This window comes from Cannabis sativa, chromosome 3 (genome assembly GCF_029168945.1).
Source record: "Cannabis sativa cultivar Pink pepper isolate KNU-18-1 chromosome 3, ASM2916894v1, whole genome shotgun sequence".
Lineage (NCBI taxonomy): Eukaryota > Viridiplantae > Streptophyta > Magnoliopsida > Rosales > Cannabaceae > Cannabis > Cannabis sativa.
In genome coordinates, this window is record NC_083603.1 from 1,295,565 (window position 1) to 1,321,578 (window position 26,014).

Consider the following 26,014-nt stretch of genomic DNA (forward strand, 5'->3'; position numbering starts at 1 on the left):
ATAATCCTCATGAAGAAACTGTAACATAATATTCGAGTAGAATATAAACTATAAATAATAAAGACAATGAAATACCAATAACATAAAAATGAAATAAATATCATCCACAAAAAGCTTACTCTTTCTATCCTCAATCTCCATATCAAAAACACTTTACCAAGAACAATTTTGTGTCCCACATGTCAAAGTCCATTACAAAATATCTAAAAAGCTATATAACAATCTCCAACTTCATTGGATCAAAATAAAGCTACAATCTTTAATACCTTACCACCTTCACTTAACATTTTTCTTTTTGCATGGCCATTATTAACACAAGTTTATGTTCTTCGCCAAACCATTCTTCACACCTTCCAACACTCTCACTCTCCACTATTCAACCTTCCAAATTTGGCCTCAATTTGGTATCAAATGAGGCGGTAGTTGTAGCTGCTGCAGCTGAGGCAGTAACCCTGGCTCGAGCTGCAGCTCAAGCAGCTAAAGAAGCTGTGGATGAGGTAGGTGGTGGTGGTGGTGATATGATTTGGAGTTGGAATGCAAATGTGAATAGTAATAAATTGGTTACGTGGAGAAAGAGAAGTAAAAGTTTGAGAAAAGAAAAAAGTGATGAAAATTTGAAGAACTCAACCGGGTTTTTGAGTTCAAGAGAAGAGGCAGAGTATTGTTTCATCCTAAAGGTATTTTTTTAATTAATTTTTATACTTTATAATGCATGTATACTTTAGAATATTGTTGTTTAGTATTTTAAAGTATTCACTGACACTTCATAATTAGTTAACAATTTTTTCAAAAAAAAGTATGAGATCTATTATTAAAATACACCAATAATAATATGTTACTTCTTATAATACTAAGCAACGTCCGTCCATTAGTATTTCACTTTAAGATATTATAAAGTTTGATTTTTTAAGTTTAACCCCTAATGTTAAATACAAAACCCAATGTGAAAAAGGATTATAAACCCAAATTATGTTTATGAGTAAGATAAATATTTAGCTTAGTGTAAAGTTTTTATTGTAATCATATTAAAGAGCAAAACTAGATTTAGCTCATGTTTGCCCATATGTTACAAAACCCAATGTGAAAAAAACATTATATATACCCTAAAGATTTGAGCTTTATTGGTAAATTTGTATTGATTGTTAAAGGAGGGAGCAAAACTAGAAGTAGCTAGGCAAAGATTGAAGAATGATAAAGATCATGAGCCAACCTCACAAGAGTTGGCCAAGGCTATGAAGATGGAGATAAAGAGCATAGATAAGATATTATGTAAAGAAAGAGAATCACAAGAGAAGATTACAAGGAGTTACAAGAGACTAGTTTCTTCAATTGCTTCTGGTTACCAAGGCAAAGGATTAACCTTTCAAGACCTTATTCAGGTTCTTAATTATTCCATATTACTATATTTTGATTCTAACTATTGGGTTTGATTTATCTCAATAATGAAATCATTCTCATTTAGTAGGAAGGTAGCATTGGACTTCTTAGAGGGGCCCACAAGTTTGATCCACATAAAGGGTACAAGTTATCAACTTATGTATATTGGTGGATTAGACAAGCTATCATTAAAGCCATACAAAAGAAATCTAGAATGGTCAAGTTGCCGGTGAGTCATTGTCTCATTGTGAATTTACTATTCAACCCTTTTTTTGGATTTTGGCTTATGTTACTCTTTAGTTACCATACAATTTTAAATTTGTTACACTAAGGAAATGTAGATGTTAGTTCTAGCTCTATCACTATTAGTAAGGGTGACAGTTCAAGTCACAACTCGGGAATTTAATACGAACACGATTCGAGATTTTACGGGATCAATACAATGTAAAAATTAGACGGGCCGTGTTTGTGTCTATAAATTTTTCGGGTCACATGTCGTGTTCGTGTCAACAATCCAAATATATTTAATGACACGATGACACTAAAAACAACAATTTAATTTATAATCCGCTAACAAAACACAAACACGATACGAGATTTTGCGGGTTCGACACAACATAAAATTTATTTGAGTTGTGTTTGTACCCGTGTTTAATAAATTTTTCGTATTGCGGATCGTGTTCGGGTCAACAATTTTACAATAAATTTAAAACCCTAACACAATCCGAACATGACACACCGACACAAATTGCCACCCTTATCTATTAGTTTATAAAGGTCCACCCTATGTATAGGCAAGTCAATTTTGTATCTAGGGCCTTCCCTAAAAAAATAATATTAAAATTTAATGATATTACATTCTACTAGTTAGCGATCTGTTTAAGTGATACCTTTAGCAATTCTCATACGAAAAATGTATTTACTTTTCTTTTTTAGGTTGAAGTTTCAAATTTTAGAAAAGTATACATTTTCTACATAAAAAATTGAAAAGAAGAATATATATTATTACATTTTGGTGTTTTTATTGGTTAGTTGGTAACTAGTGAATGTATGGATAGCTTTTGTTATGCAGGGGAACAAGTGTGCTATGATAGCAAAAATCACAGAAGCAAACAATGTCTTAAACAGAAGATTAAACCGTTCACCAACTTATGATGAAGTTGCCAAAGAGCTCAAACTAGATGTCACAACAGTGAGACTAGTTTCACAAAGAAATCGCCCCCCGATTTCATTGGATCGCGCAATAACCGATAGAGGGCGAATGACACTACAGGTTACTTGCTTTGAAAAACACTAAACACTCAATCAAACATAGTCAAAACAAATTGAAGCTCATTTGTACATGTTTTTTTGTTTGTTTTGTTTTAGGAGATTATGCCGGGGCCAGAAGAAACAATACCCGAAAAGATGGTAAAAAGAGAGCTTTTGAAGCAAGAAATGAAGAAGCTTTTGGAGACAGAATTGAGTGAGAGGGAAGCTCATGTGTTGAGACTCCATTTTGGATTGAATGGAGAGTATCCCAAATCATTTGAAGAGATTGGAAGAGTGTTGAAACTTTCAAGAGAAAGAGCTAGACAGATTAATGGCATTGCCTTTACAAAGTTACAAAAATCAAGCCTTGTTAAGAATATGAGATTGTTTATTGAATAGGGTTTAATAATACTTGATTAATTGGTTAGAGACAATTAAGAAAAAATGAGTACATATAGAAAACTTGTAAAGAAAAAAAATGAAGGTTTAAATAATAAAAGAAAAATTGTTTAAGATTCATTATTCAACATTTTGTTATTGTTATATATTTCAGGTTGCTACTAATCAAAATATAATGCTGCAAAAGCAGTTTATTAGTTTGCTCGCTATTCATGTTCTAATCGTGATCGTCCTTTCATTGTAGAGCCTGTTCCCAATGGATTAAGGGCCATTTTTATTAGCCGATTGATAATGAAATTGATTTATTTATTTTAAAAAAAACATATAATGCTGTATTTTTTACTTAATAAATTAATATGAGATATTTTTAGTGAAAATTTATAAATTTATTAGTAGGTTGATTTGAATGAAGAGTTTAAGATGTGTGTTTTTATAAGGGTTTAAGATTATTTTGAATCCCTTATATCAAACGCCCCCTTATATATAATGTTTTATTGAATTTTCTTTCAGAAAGCGTCTGTAGTCCAACGGTTAGGATAATTGCCTTCCAAGCAATAGACCCGGGTTCGACTCCCGGCAGACGCAATTCTTTCTCTTTTTTTCTTTTCAATTCATTGCTTTTGGAAACTTTCTCATATATACTCACTCAATCAACTATTTTACTTTCAAAAAATGTTTCTATAAATTTGAGTGTTACAAAACCATATGTATACACACACATATATATATATATATATATATACAAAAACAAATACAAACAACTCAAGTAAAAAAAAGAGTAATTTGCGGCAAAACCCCCTTAACTATCAATTTACTTGCAAAAAACCATCCAACCTCATATTTTGGTGGGAAAACCCTCCAAAGTACTATTCTGTTTACATTTTAAGATGTCGTCTGTCCAGCTCATAATTTTGCCCACGTGGCAATGACAAGTCACTAAAAAATTATCCTATGTGGCCATATTTTACAAAATAAAAATAAAACTTTAAGAGTAATTTGAAATTCCCCAACTATCAATTTACTTGCAAAAAACCATCTAAAAAACTTTAAGGTTGGATGGTTTTTTGCAAGTAAATTGATAGTTGAGGGAGTTTTGCCGCAAATTACTCTTAAATTTTTTGTTTTTATTTTAATTTTTATTTTGTAAAATATGGCCACGTAGGATAATTTTTTATTGACCTGTCATTGCCACGTGGGCAAAATTAAGACTTAACGAGGCTGAATAGACGACACCTTAAAAATGTAAACGAAACAGTACTTTGGAGGGTTTTCCCACCAAAATATGAGGTTGGATGGTTTTTTGCAAGTAAATTGATAGTTGAAGGGGTTTTGCCGCAAATTACTCTAAAAAAAAGTAAAACTATATTTAATTTACTCCAAATCTCCCTTGTGAAGATTATGGAGGATATACAAAGAAGCAGATGACAAAAAAATACAAACAGAATAGCTGAGAAGATCCAATCCTGTTGTTATTTGCACCATCTTGCTCCTCTCAAACATCTTCACTAGCAAAATCATTACAATAACATGTCCCACTTTGGTTTTCAGCTCATCTAGTGAGCTTATCTTCATCCATTTAGGCCTCTCCTGAAAAACAATTCAATTCAAAATAATAAACCAAAATATGTTTCTAAATGATGCTTGTTAAGTAGTTGTGTTTTTCAAGTTGGAGAATAAGGCCGTCGAGTTCAATATAATTTTTGGTGTTTATTTAATATTTGGAGGCCCGTTCGTTAAATAGGTCCTAAACACAGATTTGACCCGCCTGTATCTAGATAGTATGAGACGAGAAGCCAAACAAGTTCCAACCGATGCTTCTTAAGTAGCTGTGTTTTTCAAGTTGGAGAATAAGGCTGAGTCAAATACAATTTTTGTTATTTTTTTTACAAATATTTGAAGGCTCTTGTTAAATGGGGCTCGAAGCACTGATCTGACCCGCCAATGTCTTGATAATATGAGAAGAGAAAAGCCAAACAAGTTTCCAAATGATGCTGGCTAAGTAGTTGTGTCTTTCAAGTTCAAGAATAAGGCTGAGTCCAATACAATTTTTGTTATTTTTCTAATAATTGGAGGCCTTCGCCCTAGGCATAGCTCTAACTCGCCTGTATTTAGATAATATGAGATGAGAAGCCAAACAAGTTCCTAAATGATGCTTGTTAAGTAGAGTTGTGTCATTCAAGTTCGAGAATAAGGCTGCCGAGTTCAATAAAATTTTTGGTAATTTTCTCATATTTGGAGGCCTTCGTTAAGTGGGGCCCCAGGCACAGATCTGCCTGTATCCACAGTCGGGCCTGTTGGAGAATCAAGGCTTGTGTAGATGCAACTAGAGTTTTTCTTTTGTAATTTTCCTAATAACTGTGTATTGTGGACAATGTCCCACATGGAATAAATGGTAGAGAATTGAGCCATATATAAGAACATGGGCTACTCCACTCATTGCCAATTGGTTTTGAGATGGAACCCCATGATTCTCAACATGGTATCAGAGCCATATCCCTTGCGGGCAAGTGATCATATCCGATCCGCACCTATACAGATAGTGACTAGCCATCATCTTGAGGGGGAATATTGTGGACAATGTCCCACATGGAATAAATAGTAGAGAATTGAGCCATATATAAGAACATGGGCTACTCCACTCATTGCCAATTAGTTTTGAGATGGAACCCCCCCATGATTCTCAACACTGTGGACTAGACAATTTTTGTTAGTGTGATTTGATCTTTGATTTAGTTCCATTTCATCTTTGATTTTTCTATTGGTGTTGTTTCTTGCAGTGTTTTTTGTCTTGCTAACAATGGTAATGCTCACATGAAAGACTTGAAAAATCTATGGAAAGGGACAACAATTGAGAAGTTATTACCTTTAATGCAAACATTCCAAAGAGGGAAGAACCCCGAAGAGCGCGATCAACATCAGAAGGCACATCAGGAGGAACATTACTAATGAACAATCCATACAAGCCCATACCAAAGATCAACATCACAGTCCCAGCAAGATAAACATCTGTTATGTGATCATTACATTATGTTGTCATTATTAGCAAAAGCAAAGAAACTCATAATAAGGAAAAGCTAAGACCAGAAAGACAGTTTTCTGTTGAAATATCAGTCTTTATATAACGAGTCTTCGAATTGTTGTAAAAGTGAGAAAGAGCCAGAAGGGAGTTCATGGGGAATTAGGCCAATGTTTAGGCGAAACTTGAAACAAACATCTTTGCAATTTCATTTACTTGGGTCTGTGTTTTAGTGAAGATCATCAAGTTGGTGTTGGTGTTGGTATTTGCCAACATTTTCCACTAGTTCAAAGGGAGTTCATGGGGAATTAGGCCATTCTTTAGGTGAAACTCGAAACAAGCATCTTTGCATTTTCATTTACTTGTGTCTGTGTTTTAGTGCAGATCATCAAGTTGGTGTTGGTGTTGGTTTTTACCAACATTTTCCACTAGTTCATTCATAATCATATTCATAATTGCATACACAATGAGAGAAGGAAAATAATTCTTGAAAAGTTACCAATAGCTTCAACTAGTCTGAGAACCATTTGACCAGTATGAATCCCTTTAACACAGCTACTCCAGTAAACTCTATAAGCATCAACAATGTAAATGCAGCCCTGCAAAGATTGAATCTAATCTTTACACTTCTGTTGATGATCACTATAATTTGTACATAAGTATAACTAAAATGGCTATGGAATTTTTAATTTTGTAGATGAGAGAAATTACATTGAGAAAGCACAAGAGGGAACCAGCCAATGAACCTGCAACTGCAAAAAGTGCCAAAAACCGAAAGTCGAAAATCACCTGTTCAAACAACAAAATAGTAAAGAATAATCTAGGGTTTGTTTGGTACGCCGTATTAGACTGTATTTATTTTATAGTATTACATTGAATTACATTTGATATAATATTTTTTATGTAAAATTATAGACCGTTTTGACTTTTATGTGTGTATAAATATGTAATATTTTAATATTATGATATTTACAACCCATTTGCTATTTCCTAGTTTAATTTCCAAAGATTAAAGCTTTAACTAACATAACAATCAACTAAATTAAAACAACTTCAAAAATCACCAAACCCATAGAGTATTATGAAAATTTTTATTAGCAAAACTAACTTCCTAACAAAATTTATTAACAAAATAATCATGTTTGGTTGCACTAATGCAACCAAAAAATGACCATTAAGATCGTTTTGCGACCATTAATGCGATTATTTTGCTAATTTAACATTTTCATCACAAATTTCCTTAAATCTCATAATCCCAAACAATTTCTACCACAATTAAGATTAACCCTTCACTACAACACCCCAAAAGAACTCAACTTTACACAAGTGATTAAAAAAATTAATCAAACTAACCCTTTCAATGCTGGATTCAGTTGCTCTAACAAATCGAAAAAGAGGGTTAGCCGCGGAGTTAGGTAACGCGTAATTGAAGCCGGAATTAGGCTGTTTTGTTGAAGAGGAGTGTGAAGAAGTAGAGGAGACATGAATGGGGTCAACATGAGTTGGACTTGAGTTTGTGTTTGAGGTTGTTGATTTTGATTCAGGGGAAGAAGAAGGGCTAAGAGAAGAAGCTGTAATGGGTGAAAAAGTGGTAATGGTGGAGAAGTTTTTTCTGGGGTTCTTGAAAAGACCACCATGGATGATGGTGAGTGGTCTTGGGGTGGTGGAGATGGAAGTGAACAGAGCCATTGGAACAACAAAAAAAAAAAAAGTAGAGATGGGATTTTTTTCAGAAGAGAGTGTAGATATTTTTATGTATTCAATACTCATTTTGGTGTTGTTTTGCTACTCAATTGACCGGTAATACCGGTAATTTGTAAAAAAGACAAAAGGTTTACACGTGCGTGTATGGAATCACTATTCATTTCACACGTGCTACCAATGTTTTTCCTACCTAAATTTGATCAGTCAAGTTCTATATCAATTTGAACTTTTGTTCTTAAAAAAAAAGAAGAGTTCTATATGAAAAAAGAGTCAGTGCCAAACTTAAATTTGCATTTTTGGATTTAGTGTTAAATTTCAATATAATTGGAATCAGAATAATCAATGGAAGAAATATATCGGTTTAAAATAGAATAATCGGAAACATTATTATTACCCTTTGGCTAGTAGCAACTGAATTATAGCACTCTACTTCATAACCTTCTTAAAGTCGCCATCCCTTACTAAGATCATATCATCTAAAATAAATTTTAGTATGTAATTTAGTAAAAAACAATGAACCTAAATCCTACCATATATATATAATGAAACTATAATTTGATCCATTTCTATTTATATCAATTATAGAAGTTGACTGCCTTGTTTGAAAAAGAACTTCCAAAAACAACCTTGGAAAAATTTAAGCTTTCTTGATTGACATTTCCAACAGGATAAAACTATTATTTGATTCTATTGGAGTTAACTACTTTTTAAATAAATTATAATATACCATTAGTAGTATTAAGATAGATAGATGTCAATGAAAAAGTAATGTATATCTTAATGCTTTCCTAATACTATATATAGCTATTTTATATTATTATCTTTCAATACAATAAAAATAAAACTTAAACTTATTAAGCTTAATTGTCCATTTATTTCAGCATCTTATAGGATAAAACAAAATTTTCCAATTCATTATTAATGTCCCCTCTCTCTTATTGATGACGAAATCCCCACATTTATACTTTATACAGTAAAATTATATTATTTTATATATCTATTTATGGTAAAAATCATATTTATGGACAATATAAATAAATTAAAATTAACTAATATAATCACAATTCAATTCAGCTTAATTATTCTTATTTATTATCTATAACTATGGGTTGGAATACCAACATCATAACCAATACTAAACCTTCTAATTATTTTAGTCATTCTATTTACTAAAAATTATTTATATTGGTATCTATCTGAACAACGAAAAAATAATAAAATCAATACTCATTAACCTTTACTATCCATTTATTTTAGTATCTTCCTAATAATAGAATAAAATTAAAAATATCCCCAATTCACTTTTAATGTCTCGACCTCCCATTGATTATAAAATCTCCACATTTATAATTTTTACACCAAAATAATATTATGTTATATATAATGAACCTTATATTTATTGTCAATATAAATTCCCATAAAATGAAGTAAAATGAACTAATTAATATATTCACAATCCAATTTGAGTATTATGATTTAATATTTCCTTATTTAAAATTTTAATATATTTTAAATTTCATGAAATACTGATATTTTAACCAAATTACCCTAAATAATTAAGGGTCAGCCATATAATAGGCGCAAAGCCTTGAAAGGCACCAAAACCATTATCAATGGCATAACTCAACTATCAAATTGGTACCGAACTAAGTAATAATAATTTGCTAAATATAAATTTATAAACTATCAATAAGGTAGAAATACAATAGCTTAAATCAAGGAAAATAAATTAAAAGAAAAAAAATATTTATTTAATTATTTAAAATATCAAAATAAAACAATTTCTAAAGATATTAAAATAAAATAAATACAACAAATTAAGCAAAAATCTGTATTAATAATAATAATAATAAAATTCATTAAAATAAAATATTAAAAAAAGAAATTTAGAAATTTCTGATTCAATAAATGAAAAGAATCAAGTCAAAATTATATAAATATAATAATAAATGTAATAAATATATATAAAAATAATAAATGTAATAAATATAATATATAAAATAGTGGCATAAGTACCCAAAGTTTTAGGTTTGTAAGCGGCATAAACCCAATGATTTTTTTTAGTGGCATAAGTACCCAATGTTTATAAAACTGTAATTTTCTTACAGTTTCATCAGTATAGACTCTGTTATTGTCTTAAACAGGACACCAAATTTTAAATTATTTGGTCTGTACGAAAAATATGTAGTATCAATTACTTCCAATTTTTTTTTTTAATAAATTTAAAACGGAGTCTGTACTGACGAAAATAGAGAAAAATTACAGTTTTATAAACATTGGGTACTTATGCCACTGAAAAAAATCATTGAGTTTATGCCGCTTACAAACACAAAACTTTGGGTACTTATGCCGCTATTTACCCTAAAAATAATAAAGCTTAAAACAAAACAACCCAAATCATGTCTTCGGTTATTCCGCCACCACTCTCGTCGTCGGAAAATGAAACTCCTTTAACTTTTTCCGGTAACAACTTTGCAGAACATCATCTCTTCCTCTCTATCTCTATGGCCGCTGGTCATCTTATCTCCATCTGTGACAGTCAGTAGTCCCGTGATCCGTAAGGGGAAATACCGGGTAAGCTGTGCAATCCCACACCGCCTGGGGAAGTCAAGTGGGATGATTGTGAGACTGTGTAGGTATGGGACTACACAGTTGAAGAGGGCTTAAATGGATTGATTGGTACTACCTATATCAACAAGGTGCATCTTGTTTTTCGGTAGCCCATCTCGAAAGAACTCCATAGTTAAGCGTGCTTAGCTTGGGGTAATTTAAGGATGGGTGACCTCCTGGGAAGTTTTCCCAGGAAGCGTGCGAGTGAGGACAAAGCATGCTGGAAACACTCGTGTTGGGTCCGCAGTAGGTCGGCCGTCACTCCATGTTGAAGCTGCGGAGCTGACGTACTCGTGTATAAGAGCCATTCATTCCGTGGGTGTAAGGACTCAATGAGGCTTGAAGCGGACGTTACAAATGGTATCGCAGCCTCGACCCGGCCTTGGAAGTGTGGTCGACGAGGACGTCGGGACCCCGTGCGGGGGGGTGATCGGATGGGCCGCAGTCCCGTGATCCGTAAGTGGAAATACCGGTAGCCGTGCAATCCCACACCGCCCGGGAAGTCAAGTGGGATGATCGTGAGATCGTGTGTACGGGACTACACAGTTGAAGAGGGCTTAAATGGATTGATTGGTACTACCTATATCAACAAGGTGCATCTTGTTTTTCGGTAGCCCATCTCGAAAGAACTCCACAGTTAAGCGTGCTTAGCTTAGGGTAATTTAAGGATGGGTGACCTCCTGGGAAGTTTTCCCAGGAAGCGTGCGAGTGAGGACAAAGCATGCTGGAAACACTCGTGTTGGTCTGTAGGGTCAGTCGTCAGTCCATGAAGCAGCCACAACACAGTCAATCGAGGCATCGGCCGAGAACCCAAAATATAAATAATATTACTCATTGGTAATTTGATTTCACGTGTTGTGTAGGATGCAATATAACAGTCCCACATTGGAAAAGTAAAGAAATTGGTTGAAGAATTGGATATATAGATTATATAATACTTAATTATACATATAATTGATAGAGATTTTAAATTAATATAATCTAAAAAAATTTAACTTTTTTCAAATTATAAACTTTTAGGTGTGGTTGTGTTGTCTGCTTAGCAATCCAAATTTAAGTCTTCATAACCCATAAACATGAAAACCTTTTCTTTTCTTTCCATTACATATTTACATATTTATATAAAATTAGCATATAAGGTTGAAAAGTGAACAGCCATTTACATATTTATATTAGTCCATTAAGACTTTCTTGTATGTATATTTATTTTTTTAAGGAAAAAAATAATAAAATTATTGCTCAATCAATATCAAATGAATATATTACATTATCATGAACTTGTTAATTTCTATGTGGTTTCCCATGATTTGCTTCAAAAGTCACTAATCAGTCCACACCAACCTCAACCTATCATGACAACTTCATTAAATTATGCTAAAAAAAGAACCTTTTTTCTTGTTCTCCAAGGAGGTGAATCATTATAAGTTGAGATTTAATAATTCATCATAGCACAAAATTCTGTTTTTGAAGTGTTTACAATGTTTCCACTAATGTTACAAATTCTCTTGTTCATTTTAGGAGAGTGGACTCAGTTGAATGTGGCTTGTTTGGAGTCTGAGAAAAGTTCTCTTCTTGACTTCAAAACCGGTCTAGAAGATCCACAAAACCGGCTTGGATCATGGAAAGGGAGCAAGTGTTGTCAATGGAGGGGAATAGGTTGTAACAAGGCGGGAGCGGTTATTACAGTTGATCTTCATAACCGATATCCCAACAGGTATGGTTTTTGGAACCTTAGTGGGGAAATAAGGCCTTCATTGACAAAACTCAAGTCATTGAGACACTTAGACTTGAGTTTCAACTCATTTAAGGGAATCCCAATTCCTGATTTTTTTGGGTCCTTTAAGCATTTGAGGTATCTAAATCTCTCTAATGCAGGGTTTAGTGGTTCCATTCCTATAATTATAGGAAATCTCTCTAGATTAGAGTACCTTGATTTAGATTCATTGGGATTATTATATGTTGATAATCTTGAATGGATCAAAGGTCTAGTCTCTTTAAAACATCTTGTGATGAACAGAGTTGACCTTTCAATGGTGGGATCAGATTGGATTATGATAATACTAAACAATCTTCCATCCTTGACAGAGTTGCATATGTCTTCATGTAACTTAATTGGTCCAATTCCTTCTATTTCTTTTGTTAATTCAACATCATCACTTGCTGTTTTAGACCTTAGTTTTAACAACATCAACTCGAAAATACCTTATTGGTTAGCCAACATCAGCAGCCTTGTGAGTGTTGATATAAGTTATGGCGGCTTGTATGGAAGGATTCCACTTGGTTTCGCCGATCTTCCAAATTTGCAGTTCTTGCATTTGGCTGGGAATACTAATCTTAGTGCAAGTTGTTCTCAATTTTTTCGGGGAAGATGGGAAAGTATTAAAGTTCTTGATTTGGCTTCTAACAATCTGCATGGGAAACTTTCTGCTTCACTTGGGAACATGACATCTCTCACTTACTTAGATCTCAGATTCAATGAAATTCAAGGTGAGATTCCAAGCTCAATTGGTAAACTCTGCAATATGAAATTTTTTGGTATATCAGGCAATAACTTGACTGGAACTTTACCTGAATTCCTTGAAGGAACAAATAGTTGCCACTCGAATAGTCCTCTTCCTAGTCTGCAGAACTTAAGTTTGAGCAATAATCAATTGGTTGGTACATTACCACAATGGTTAGGCCAACTTCAAAATCTTGTTGAGCTTAGTTTGGACTATAACTTGTTACATGGTCCAATTCCAAAATCTTTAGGGTCATTACAAAACCTTACAAATTTAGGACTAGCCGGAAATAGACTAAATGGGACACTCCCTAATAGCTTAGGCCAACTATCTAAATTGTCTTCCTTTGATGTTTCATTCAATCAATTGAGTGGTATCATAACCGAAACACATTTTCTAAAGTTGCATAAGTTGAAATATGTTCATCTCTCTTCCAACTCTTTTACACTGGTTTTCGGTTTGAATTGGACCCCTCCTTTTCAAGTATGGAATCTTGACTTGGGTTCATGCCATTTAGGTCCTTCTTTCCCAACTTGGCTTAGATCACAAAAGGAGATCAAATTCTTGGATATATCAAATGCTAGCATTTCAAGTTCCATACCTCATTGGTTTTGGCAAATTTCATCTAATCTTTCACTGTTAAATGTTTCCACCAATCAAATGAAAGGTCAATTGCCAAGTCCATTCAACATAGCTCCATTTGCAGATGTTGATTTGAGCTCAAACCAATTTGAAGGGCCTATTCCTCTTCCAAATGTTGAGATTGAATTACTTGATCTATCCAAAAATAACTTTTCTGGTCCTATACCAGAAAACATAGGTGATTCCCTACCAAACTTGATATTTCTATCTCTTTCTACCAACCAAATAGATGGACTAATCCCAAATTCTATTGGCATCATGCAATCTCTTCAAGTCATTGATCTCTCAAGTAATAACTTAGTAGGAAAAATACCCTTTAGCTTTGGAAACTTCTCTTACCTAAAAGCATTGGACCTAAGTAAGAATAATTTGTCTGGTACAATTCCTGACTCTTTGGGTAAACTAAGTTTGCTTCAAACATTGCACTTGAATGACAACAAATTTTCAGGAAACATCCCATCATCTTTTCAGAACTTGTCGAGTTTGGAGACACTTGATCTTGGTAACAACAGATTAGCAGGAAACATACCACATTGGCTTGGGAAAGGTTTGGAGAATTTAAGAATTCTTAAGTTGAGATCCAATGCATTTTTTGGTGAACTTCCATCCTTACTATCAAATTTAAGCTCATTGCAAGTGTTGGATTTGGCTGATAATGGATTCAATGGTAGCATTCCTGCTAGCTTTGGATATTTCAAAGCCATGATTGAAAACCAAAGGATAAACCATTATTTGTTCTATGGCTTTTATAGGGGCATTTATTTTGAAGATAGCTTGGTTGTGAATTTAAAAAACCAAGATCAAAAGTACACCAAGACTCTTTCTCTTGTTGTCAGCTTAGACCTTTCGGCCAATGATTTGAGTGGAGAACTTCCTTCAAATTTGACAAATTTGTTGGGTTTAGTGGTCTTGAATTTGTCCAACAATCATATCAGTGGTTTAGTTGCAGAGGATATTTCAAAGTTGTCACAATTGCTATCTCTTGATCTTTCAAGCAATAGGCTCTCAGGCACTATTCCTAATAGCTTGTCATCACTTTCATTCTTGGGACATCTCAACTTGTCAAACAATGACTTCTCTGGTAAGATTCCTTACAATGGCCACATGACAACCTTTGAGGCTTCCTCTTTTGCTGGAAATCTAGGCCTTTGTGGTGAACCACTTGACATAAAATGTCCTGGCGATAATGGTACTGATTTCGATGAAGGATCAACTATTGAGGATCACAATGATGATGACAATTTGATTGATAAGTGGTTTTATTTGAGTGTTGGATTGGGATTTGCAGCAGGACTTCTAAGTCCTTTTCTCATGTTGGCAATGAGAAAATCTTGGAGTGAATCTTATTTCGGTTTTGTGGAGAGTGTACTAGAAAGAATGCCATTCTTGAAACATAGAAGAACAAAATGAAGAAGGCCTAGAAGATTTCATCACGAAAACGTTGAAAGTTTGCATATAAGTTGGGATTTATATATTCTAACCCGAATATAATTTTTTTTTAGTAAATTTGCTAGCATAATAGGAAAAAGAAATATTAAAATTGTGTTATGAAATGTTAGAGTGGATAAATGATGAAATTAGAGGCCCTAGTTTGTACCTATTGAATTATTTATCAATTTTATTATCTCTTTTAGATTGTGAATTTTATTATTTAGTTTCCTGTGTTGCTTTTCTTGAACTCAATTAATTGTTGATCAAGCAGAAATAGGAATTAATTTTTGGTAGTTAGTACTAACAATCTATGAGGAAAGGATCTTTATTTATTATTGTATTACTTGATACAACATTCTTTTAACAATCTAAGAATTTTTTCAGCTTTTGTTTCTAACTTGAACTTCTAAATTTCTCTTTTAATCCTCTTATGATTTACTTAAATTTCTTTTTATGCAAAAAAAAAAAAATATATTATTTAAAACTTAAAATATTAATAGATTTCAAAATTAGATTAACTAAATAAAAAATACAGACAAAAACTTAATATTAACAAACAAACACTAAATTCACCACCTTTTTTTTTTTGAAAAATTAAATTTAAAAGTCAAATAATAAATAAATCTATATCTTGGAGTAGTTATCAAACTCCATGCACCTTAGTCATTTTTATTTTAAATTCTAACAATCTGCAAGTTTTAATTTAGAGTTTGTGTGGGGTGTGTGTATTTTGATAAGAGCTTTCTATGACTATAATAATAAGATGTGAGAATATACAAATAGATTTCTTGGTTGTGGAAAAAGATGCTCGAATCCTTTAAATGTCCAAAATTTATAATAGTAAGATGTGAGAATGTTTCAAATAGATTTTTTTGTTGTCTAAAAAGATGCTCGAATCCAAAATTTATTATGTGAGGTGAGGGTATGTGGAACTTGAGGCTTCATTGATCCATACATAATATATAATATTTAGGATGAGAATAATCTTCATGTGCATGAGCACTTTAATACTTTATAAATTCTTATCTATAATATTTTTTTATACATTTAATCTTGTGTTAATTAAGTGACACACTGACACTTGTAAGAGACTATTAATGTTATCCTTTTAGCACTCTTTTTTTCTTGAAAGAGTATATAATTATATACTTGAGAAATACTAAAACGTACCTTTGGTGCTTAACACTCTCCTATATGTTAATATCGCTATTAGTTTAATTATGTATCGGGTCCATATAGTTTAATGTAATAATTTTTAAAAAGTATCGCTAGTCAATCGCAAGACAACATGTCTAGAAGTGCAAGACATCGGGTGCCCAATACCAATCCTCTATATATTTTCATTAGGTTTACTCGTTTTGATGAAGGCAGTCTTTCTTTCAAATAAAATATAATAAAATAATATATATTATAATATTGGGTTCATTAGGTACACCGTGATATATTGTATTGTATTATATAGTATAATATTATCTTGAATTATATTGTATTATATTAGTATTATTTAATTAATATTATATTTGGTATTTACTTGTACCAATAAATTGTGTAAAATTATAAATTTTTTACAATAAACTCAACCCTAACCCCGACCTAGAATATTGGACTCCAGACTTGAACCTCAAACCTGGACCCGATCCCAAACCTCGGACTCGGACCCAAACCCCAGACCTCGGACCCGAACCCGGACCTTGGACCTACACCAAGACCGAAACCCAAACCCCAAACCCGAACACAGACCTTGAAATCGGACCAGGAGCTCAGACCCCAAGCCGGACCCCATATTCGAATTGAGACCTGAACCCTAGAACCGAATTGGGATCGTGTAATAATACCTTGCATAAAATTATAAATTCTTTACAATTAACTCGATCCCAGCCCCGATCCTAAATCCTAGACCCTAGACATGAACCTCAAACCTGGACCCAAACCCAAACCTCGAACTCGGACCTAGTCCCGAACCCCAGACCCAGATCCCGGATTCCGGTCCCTTAACCCGAACCTCAAACTTGAACCCAGACCTTAGACCCGCACTGAGACCGAGACCCCAAACCCCAAACTTGAAGCCGGACCCCATACCTGAACCAAAACGAACTAGGACCAGGACTGGGTCCGAGTTTGGGTTCGGGTCTAGGATCCGTGTTTGGGTTTGGGATCCAGGTTCGGGTTTGGGTCTGGGTTCGAGGTCCGGGTCTAGTTCTAGGATCCAGGTCCGAGTCCCAGTTCGGGGTCTGGGTCCCAGGTCCAATTCTCAGTCCAAGTCCACGGTTTGGGTCTAGTCCCAAGTCTTGGGTCTCGGTTTCAAGGTTCGGGGCCAGGTCTGGGTTCGAGGTTTGGGTTCGAGTCTTAGTCCTGGTCCAGGGTTCGGGTCTAGGATTTGGCTCTGGGTCAGGTCTGGGTTCAAGATTGAGGTCCTGGGTCCCAATTTGGGTTGGGAGTCTTGGTTTAGATTCAGGTTCGAAATGACTTACCAAACAAGCCTATGACTTACCAAATGAGCCCTTAAAATACATCTTATATTTAATCGTATTATACTATAGGGATAATTTCAAAAAAAAGAAAAAAATTACAAAAATACGGCTTGTATGGAATTTTTTAATATTTTTACAGTTTTTATATTTTATTTATATAAAATACGGTATTTTTATGTTGTACTCTTGTTATTTTGTTATTAATTTTTTATTATTTGTATATTATTTTTTATGTTGTTTTGATTTTATTTTGTTGTTATTTTGATGTTATTTTATTATTACTTTCATGTAAATTTTTATTGTTTTTTTGTATTTTTATAAAATACCGTAAAAATTTTTTTTTTTTTTTTAAACAATTGGAATTTATATAAATATCCCATTATTATATTCAAAATACTTACACCATTTAAATTGTTATAAACCATGAAAGGCCCACATACTTTCTATCAAAAAAAAAAACAAATAATAATAATACTAATATATTGTATATGTAATGAATAAACAAAAGAAAAAGTAAATTATGCAGAAGAAGACAAAAGAAATAGTATATGGATTATTCTTATGGAATATATAAGTAAATTAGTTAGTTAATTACTGCCACGTGAAGTGCACTTTTCGAAGTACTTTGTCGATGACAATGCATATTCTTAATAATTAAATTATGTGTTATAGGATTATTATTTGTATTAGACGTTTGATTCATACTTACTTTTTGCTGATTAATCTTTTAACAATTAAAAAAAGTAATCAATTAAAGCTTGTCAATATTTCTTGGGACTTTCCTTTTGAAAGAATATAGACATTAAGTAATATATTTTGCAGTCCATGTTTTATCATTATATATATAATAAGTTGAAATTTGTTGATGAAACTCTGCAGTCTGCACAATGTATCCATCAATGGTTATCTTAGTACAAATTATTATTATTATCTTTTCCTTTGTATTTGGAGAGTGTGTTCACAATCACATTCACCAATTGAATGTGACTTGTTCTGAGTATGAAAGAAATGCTCTTCTTGACTTCAAAACTGGTCTTATAGATCCACTAAACAAGCTTGGATCATGGAATAATGACAGCAGCAACAATTGTTGTCAATGGCGGGGAATAGGCTGTAACAAGGCAGGAGCAGTTATTACAGTTGATCTTCGAAACAGGTATCATAATTCGAACCTTAGTGGGGAAATAAGGCCTTCATTGGCAAAACTCGAGTCATTGAGACACTTAGACTTGAGTAACAACTCCTTCAAGGGGATCCCAATTCCTGTTTTCTTTGGATTCTTTAAGCATTTGAGGTATCTAAGTCTATATAATGCAGGGTTTAGTGGTTTATGTCCTCCAAATATAGGAAATCTCTCTAGATTAGAGTACCTTGACTTAGATTCATCAGGATTGTATGTTGATAATCTTGAATGGATCACAGGTTTAGTCTCTCTAAAGAGTCTTGTGATGGATGGAGTTGACCTTTCAATGGGGGGTTTAGATTGGTTTGAGATAATACTAAACAAGCTCCCATCCTTGACAGAGTTGCATATGTCACATTGTAACTTGAGTGGTCCTTTTCCATCTATTTCTTTTGTTAATTCAACAACATCACTTGCTGTTTTAGACCTAAGTTTGAACAACTTCAACTCAAAAATACCTGATTGGTTGGCTAATATCAGCAGCCTTGTGAGTTTGGATCTAAGTTTTGCCTCTTTGCATGGAAAGATACCACTTGGTTTCGCAGAGCTACCGAATTTGCAGACCTTTCGTCTGCAGTACAATATTAATCTTGGTGCAAATTGTTCTCAATTTTTCGGGGCAAGATGGAAAAGTATAAAATTTGTTGATTTGAGTGTTAATAAGCTGCATGGGAATCTTCCTACTTCAGTTGGGAACATGACATCTCTCACTTACTATGATCTTAGCTTCAACAAAGTTGGAGGTGAGATTCCAGGCTCCATTGGTAAGCTTTGCAATCTTAATCGGTTTTACATATCAAGTAACAAATTGAATGGAACTTTACCTGAATTCCTTGAAAGAACACATGATAATTGTCATTCTAAGAGTCCACTTCCTAGTCTAGAATACTTGTATTTGAACAATAATGAATTGATTGGCATATTACCACAATGGTTGGGTCAACTTAGGAATCTTAGTGAGCTTGATTTGAGCTATAACTTGCTACATGGTCCAATTCCAAAATCTTTGGAGTCAATGCAAAACCTTTCATATTTAACTCTAGCTGGAAATAGATTAAACGGGTCTCTCCCTGACATTTTAGGCCAGCTATCTGAGTTGTCTTTCCTTGATGTTTCTTCCAACCAACTGACTGGTAATATCACTGAAACACACTTTCTAAAGTTGCACAAGTTAAAATACATTTCTCTCTCTTCCAACTCTTTTACAGTAACTGTGAGTTCAAATTGGACCCCTTCTTTCAACCTAAATACTCTTCTCTTGGGTTCATGCCACTTAGGTCCTTCATTCCCAACTTGGCTAAGATCACAAAATAAGGTCCAGTCCTTGGATTTGTCAAATGCTGGCATTTCAGGTTCCATACCTTATTGGTTTTGGGAAAGTTTCTCTAATCTTATGTCGTTAAATGTTTCCTTCAATCAATTGAAAGGCCAGCTACCTAACACATTCAACATAGTTCCATTTTTAGATATTGATTTGAGCTCAAACCAGTTTGAAGGGCCCATTCCTATTCCAAATGTTGAGATAAATTTACTTGATCTATCCAACAATAAATTTTCTGGTCCTATTCCAGAAAACATAGGAGATTCCCTACATAACATGATATTCTTCTCTCTTTCTACCAACCAGATAGATGGACAAATCCCGAATTCAATTGGCAACTTCCAATCTTCCATGAGTGTCCTTGATCTCTCAAATAATAAGTTAATAGGAAAAATTCCCCTAAGCTTTGGAAATTTGTCAAACCTAGTTGCATTGGACCTCAGAAAGAATAATTTGTCTGGTACAATTCCTGACTCTTTGGGTCAACTAAGTTCTCTCCAAACATTGCACTTAAGTGACAACAAGCTTTCTGGAAGCATCCCATCATGTTTTCGAAAATTGTCAAGTTTGGAGACACTTGATCTTGGTAACAACAGATTAGCGGGAAACATACCACATTGGCTTGGGAAAAGGTTGAAGAATTTAAGGATTCTAAAATTAAGATCCAATGCTTTTCATGGAGAGCTTCCATCCTTGCTATCAAATTTAAGCTCATTACAAGTGCTAGACTTGGCTGATAATGGGCTCAATGGGAGCATTCCTACAAGCTATGGATATTTCAAAGGCATGATTCACGTTCAATTGGATAACTTTCATCTATCCTATGGCCCTACTTACAAGAGCAAGTATTATGAAGAAAGCATGGTTTTGAATGTAAAAGGCCAAGAACTAAAGTACACAAGGATTCTTTCTCTTGTTGTTAGCTTAGACCTTTCTGCCAATAATTTGAGTGGAGAACTTCCTTCAAGTTTGACAACAAATTTGTTGGGTTTGGTGAATCTGAATTTGTCTAACAATCACATCCACGGTTCCATTCCAGAGGATATTTCAAAGTTGGAGCAGTTGCTATCTCTTGATCTTTCAAGCAATAGGCTCTCGGGTACTATTCCTAATAGCTTGTCATCACTTTCATTCTTGGGACATCTCAACTTGTCAAACAATGACTTGTCTGGTAAGATTCCTTACAATGGCCACATGACAACCTTTGAGGCTTCCTCTTTTGCTAGTAATCAAGCCCTTTGTGGCGAGCCCCTCGATGTAAAATGTCCAAGCGGTAATCCAGTCAATAATGAAGATCTTATGGATCATAATGATGATGACAATTTCATCGATCAATGGTTTTTCGTGAGTGTTGGATTGGGATTTGCAGCAGGAATTCTAGTTCCTTTCTTCATGATGGCAATGAAAATTTCTTGGAGGGAAACTTATTTCGGCTTTGTAGAGATTGTGGTAGAAAGAATTCCATTCTTTGAGCGAAGAATGAGAGCAAGACGAAAATGGCCTAAGGGACTTCATCATTGAGAATGATACATTCATGTTGCACCTATTTTAATTCCAGCAAGTTTGTGTGTTGTGTAACATATCATTGTATTTCTTTTTTCTTCTTTGTTCTAGTTCAAAGTTTTTGTGTGTGGTGTGTATTTAGTAGTGGTGATACTGAACCTGTAAGAAGTGATCACATTTACACACTTTTCATTTAGTTGGAAAAACTTTCAAAGAGGACCAACATATTGGAACTATCTCTTTTGCAAAGCTATTAATATAACTTAATTCATTCAAAGAAGCTTGATTAACATTAGTCTACCCTCTGTTGCATGATTAATGTTGGATTTTATACCAATTCTCCATTTGGTTCTTATTATAAACTTATAGTGTTTGAGTCTTGAGTGGAGAACTTATAGATTATCATATATATATATATAAACCAGATAATAAGTGATCATGTAATTTAGTTCTAATTCCAATCATTATTTAAAGATTGTCACTGTTAATTTATCAATGTAGCATCTATAACATCATTCTATTTCTAACATTTTACTTATTTATTAGATACTTAAGAATCAGCCGTAATTATTTGCTTGTAAAAAACAGAGACAAACGACACTATAAGAATGAAAAGAATGACAGAGTAACCACTAAAGATCACATCAAACAATTATGTTGATCCTAATTTCATAATATTATCTAATGACAATTGTTTTGTTTGGTGTGGTCTTCACTTAATAATTTTTTCACTCTTTAGTGTAAAACTTAAAAGAAAAAGGAAAATATATGAAGATTTATATAAATCCCACATTATTCAAATATAGTAAGAACAATGCGTAGAGTAATAATATAAAGAGAACATTACAACTTCAAATTCTTAATTACATAATTTACATTAAATAATTCAAAGTGTACGTCAGAAATAATTTTTGAACAAACCTAAAAGCAATCACTGCAATAGGAGAACAATCGAACGAGAGACATCCCTTGTTCCATTAATTTTGCCCGAAACATGCCCTTAGCCGATCATATTCTATTTTTGAAAAACATATAAAAATTTGAGAGTCAATGCAAACACTTACACATTTAGATCATGTTAAAAATAGATTGAGTGTAAACACTTACAAAAAGTTGGGATGGGAGTCGATGCAAATACGAGCCTCCCTAAAAGTTAATTGGGACTGCATGCAAATACGAGCCTCCCTAAAAGTTTAGGCTAGCTATTTCAGTGTTTTTTATTTGATGTTTTATCCAACCAATTGACAGGTAACATCACTTAAAACACATTTTCTAAAGTTTCATAAGTTGAAATTTTTAACTCTTCGCACTTGTGTTCATGACCGTTCATTTGCAATTTTTTAGAAATAAAATAATAATAAAAGTTGTATTATCAATTTATCAGTGTCATACTGTTATAAATGTAATTAAGAATTGAGTTCCATATAACTTAACAAAATAATTTTTAGAGAATATTGCTAACCTATCATGGGACACTACCTAAAAGGTGCTGGACACTCTAAATTATTGACTTCCATACACAAGTATAGATGTATGTATTTGCTGTTGAAAATAATGAACAACTTTTCATTGACTTGTATACTTAGAAATGCTAATGATTTATCATCATTCCTTGTCGTTCTACAGTTTCATTTGAATTTTACTTTTCTAAATTTCATTTAATATCGAAAACTAATTTGAATTTGAATTTTACATTTCAACTCATTTCTTTTTCTATATAAGTGAATCATTATTACAAGTTGAGACTTAATTAATTCATATATTGCTCAAAATTTGTGTTTGTAAAGTGTTCAACTGATCATCATGGAACTCTTTACAATGTTTGGATTGTTGTTAAAAATTGCTTCTTTGTATTATTAGGAGATTATTATGTTTATAGTTGTTTGGAATCTGATAGAAATGCTCTTCTTGACTTTAGAATTGGTCTTGAAGATCCACAAAACCGGCTTGGATCATGGAAAGGCAACAACTATTGCCAATGGCGAGGAATAAGTTGCAACGAGGTAGGAGCAGTTACTACACTTGATCTCCATAACCGATATCCAAACAACAGGTATGACTTCTGGAACCTTAGTGGGGAAATAAGGCCTTCATTGACAAAACTCAAGTCATTGAGACATTTAGATTTGAGTTTCAACACATTCAAGGGTATTTCAATTCCTGAATTTTTTGGATCCTTGAAGGATTTGAAGTATCTTAACCTTTCTAATGCAGAGTTTAGTGGTCTAATTCCTCGAAATATAGGAAATCTTTCTAGATTACAATACCTCGATTTAGATCATTTGTACTACTTATCTGTCAATAGCATTGATTGGATTGCAAGTTTAGTCTCTCTAAAGCATCTTGTGATGGATGGAATTGACCTTTCAATGTCTACCATCCTTAACAGAGTTGCATATGCCTTCTTGTAACTTAAAGGGTCCTTTTCTCTATGTTTCTTTTGTTAATTCAACAACATCACTTGCTGTTTTAGACCTTAGTTTTAACAAATTCATTTCGAAAATACCAGATTGGTTGGTAAATATCAGCAGCCTTGTGACCGTCGATATAATAGTGGCTTGCATGGAGGGATTCCACTTGGTTTGGCTGATCTTCCAAATTTACAATTCTTGAAACTTTCTTGGAATAATCTTAGTGCAAATTGTTCTCAGTTTTTCAGAGGAAGATGGAAGAGTATAAGAGTCTTCGATTTCGATTTCAATAAGTTGGATGGAGAATTTCCTGCTTTGATTGGTAACGTGTCATCTCTTACTTACATGAGATTGAATGAAAATCAGTTAGTTGGAAAATTACCCGAATCGTTAGGCCAACTTAAGAATCTTGTTAGACTTAGCATAAGCAATAACTTGTTACAAGGTCCAATTCCAAGATCATTAGGATCATTGCAAAACCTAACATATTTAGAACAATCATACAATAGATTAACTGGGAATCTTCCTAATAGTTTGGGAGAGCTCTCTGAATTGTCTTTCTTAGATCTTTCCTTCAATCAACTCACTGAAATAGTCAATGAAACACATTTTCTAAAGCTTCATAAATTAGAATATGCAGATCTATTTTCCAACTCTTTTATAATGGATATAAACTCAACATGGATCCCTCCTTTCCAAGTTAAGTTTCTTTACATGGGTTCAAGCCATTTACGTCCTTCATTTCCAACTTGGATTAGATCACAAAAGGTGGTACAATTCTTGGATTTATCAAATGCTAGCATTTCAGGCTCAATACCTGATTGGTTTTGGGAAACTTTCTCTAATCTTTCATGGTTAAATGTTTCCTCTAATCAATTGAAAAGTCAGCTACCTATTACATTCAATAAGTTTTCAATTTCACTTCTTGATTTAAGCTCAAAAAATTTTGAAGGGTCCATTATTTCTTTCTCAAATAATGTTGATTTAGTCTTACTTGATTTATCCAACAATAAACTTTCTGGTCCTATCCCCAAAACCATAGGTTCTACCTTAACAAACTTGATGTTCCTTTCTATTTCAAACAACCAAATACAAGGGAAAATCCCAGCATCCATTGGAAATTTGCTTAGTATTAAAGTCATTGATTTTTCTAATAATAGCTTAGAAGGAACATTACCTAGCATTGGAAATTGTTCTCACCTAGAAGCATCGGACCTTAGAAAGAACAATTTGTTTGGAACTATTCCTAATGATTTTGGTAAACTAATTTTTCTTCAAACCTTGCACCTAAGTCACAACAAGTTTTGAGGAAACATCCCATCATCGACAGATTAGTAGGTGAAATACCACATTGGTTTGGGAAAGGCTATTTGGAGAATTTAAGGATACTTAAATTGAGATCGAATGCATTTTTCTTCCATCGTTGCTATCAAATTTAAGCAAATTACAACTGCTAGATTTAGCAGATAATGGATTCAATGGCAGCATCCCTGCTAGTTTTAGATATTTCAAGGCTATGATACAAGTCCAGAGAGAAAATCATTATCTATTCTATGGCCATTTCAATCGTAGGAACTATGAAGATAACTTGGTTGTGAAAGTAAAAGGCCAGGATAAAAAGTACACCAAGATACTTTCCCTTGTTGTTAGCTTAGATCTTTCTGCAAATAATTAACAAATTTGTTGGGTTTGGTGAATTTGAATTTGTCCAACAATCATATTAGCGGTTCAGTTCTAGAGGACATTTCAAAGTTGGGACAATTGTCTTCTCTTGATCTCTCAAACAATAAGCTCTCAGGTGTCATTCCTAATAGTTTGTCATCACTTTTGTTCTTGGGACATCTCAACTTGTCAAACAATAAGTTGTCCAGCAAGATTCCTTACAATGGCCACACTGCAACCTTAGAGGCATCTTCTTTTGTTGGAAATCTAGGCCTTTGTGGCCAACTCCTTGACACAAAATTTTCAGATGATGATAATGGTGATTTGGGTAAAGAGACAACACTTGATGAGGAAGATAATAATGATGAAGAAAATTTGATTGATAAGTGGTTTTATTTGAGTGTTGGATTGGGATTTGCAGCAGGACTTCTAGTTCCTTTTTTTCATGTTGGCAATGAGAAAATCTTCGAGCGAATCTTATTTCGGTGTTGTGGATAGCGTACTAGAAAGAATGCCATTCTTGGAACATAAA

General features: G+C 33.4%; 5 protein-coding genes and 1 non-coding gene across 6 annotated transcripts; 5 read left to right on the forward strand and 1 right to left on the reverse strand.

Annotated features, from left to right (window-relative positions):
- Positions 1 to 94: 94 nt before the first annotated feature.
- On the forward strand, positions 95 to 3,147 carry LOC115708655 (RNA polymerase sigma factor sigD, chloroplastic). Its single transcript, XM_030636637.2, has 5 exons — positions 95 to 677; positions 1,149 to 1,379; positions 1,466 to 1,606; positions 2,450 to 2,650; positions 2,746 to 3,147. The coding sequence occupies exons 1-5, from the start codon at positions 300 to 302 to the stop codon at positions 3,025 to 3,027; spliced, it is 1,233 nt and encodes a 410-aa protein (XP_030492497.2). The 5' UTR covers positions 95 to 299; the 3' UTR covers positions 3,028 to 3,147.
- Positions 3,148 to 3,540: 393 nt separating this feature from the next.
- On the forward strand, positions 3,541 to 3,612 carry TRNAG-UCC (transfer RNA glycine (anticodon UCC)). The gene has a single exon. It is a non-coding gene; the product is annotated as a tRNA-Gly (tRNA).
- Positions 3,613 to 3,666: 54 nt separating this feature from the next.
- LOC115711644 (uncharacterized) lies at positions 3,667 to 7,795 on the reverse strand. The gene is made up of 6 exons (XM_061111453.1): positions 7,397 to 7,795; positions 6,755 to 6,832; positions 6,543 to 6,642; positions 5,891 to 6,033; positions 4,371 to 4,614; positions 3,667 to 3,788 (listed from the first exon to the last, which is right to left on the reverse strand). Exons 1-5 carry the CDS (start codon positions 7,730 to 7,732, stop codon positions 4,399 to 4,401), a joined length of 873 nt encoding a protein of 290 aa, XP_060967436.1. The 5' UTR covers positions 7,733 to 7,795; the 3' UTR covers positions 3,667 to 3,788; positions 4,371 to 4,398.
- Positions 7,796 to 11,823: 4,028 nt separating this feature from the next.
- On the forward strand, positions 11,824 to 15,132 carry LOC115709232 (receptor-like protein EIX2). Its single transcript, XM_030637280.2, has one exon. It carries the CDS (start codon positions 11,836 to 11,838, stop codon positions 14,908 to 14,910), a length of 3,075 nt encoding a protein of 1,024 aa, XP_030493140.2. The 5' UTR covers positions 11,824 to 11,835; the 3' UTR covers positions 14,911 to 15,132.
- Positions 15,133 to 18,297: 3,165 nt separating this feature from the next.
- On the forward strand, positions 18,298 to 21,628 carry LOC115709498 (receptor-like protein EIX1). The gene has a single exon (XM_061111266.1). It carries the CDS (start codon positions 18,302 to 18,304, stop codon positions 21,425 to 21,427), a length of 3,126 nt encoding a protein of 1,041 aa, XP_060967249.1. The 5' UTR covers positions 18,298 to 18,301; the 3' UTR covers positions 21,428 to 21,628.
- Positions 21,629 to 22,938: 1,310 nt separating this feature from the next.
- LOC133035525 (receptor-like protein EIX2) lies at positions 22,939 to 25,980 on the forward strand. Its single transcript, XM_061111366.1, has 5 exons — positions 22,939 to 22,985; positions 23,289 to 23,816; positions 23,919 to 25,078; positions 25,278 to 25,440; positions 25,545 to 25,980. The coding sequence occupies exons 1-5, from the start codon at positions 22,939 to 22,941 to the stop codon at positions 25,978 to 25,980; spliced, it is 2,334 nt and encodes a 777-aa protein (XP_060967349.1).
- Positions 25,981 to 26,014: the final 34 nt, after the last annotated feature.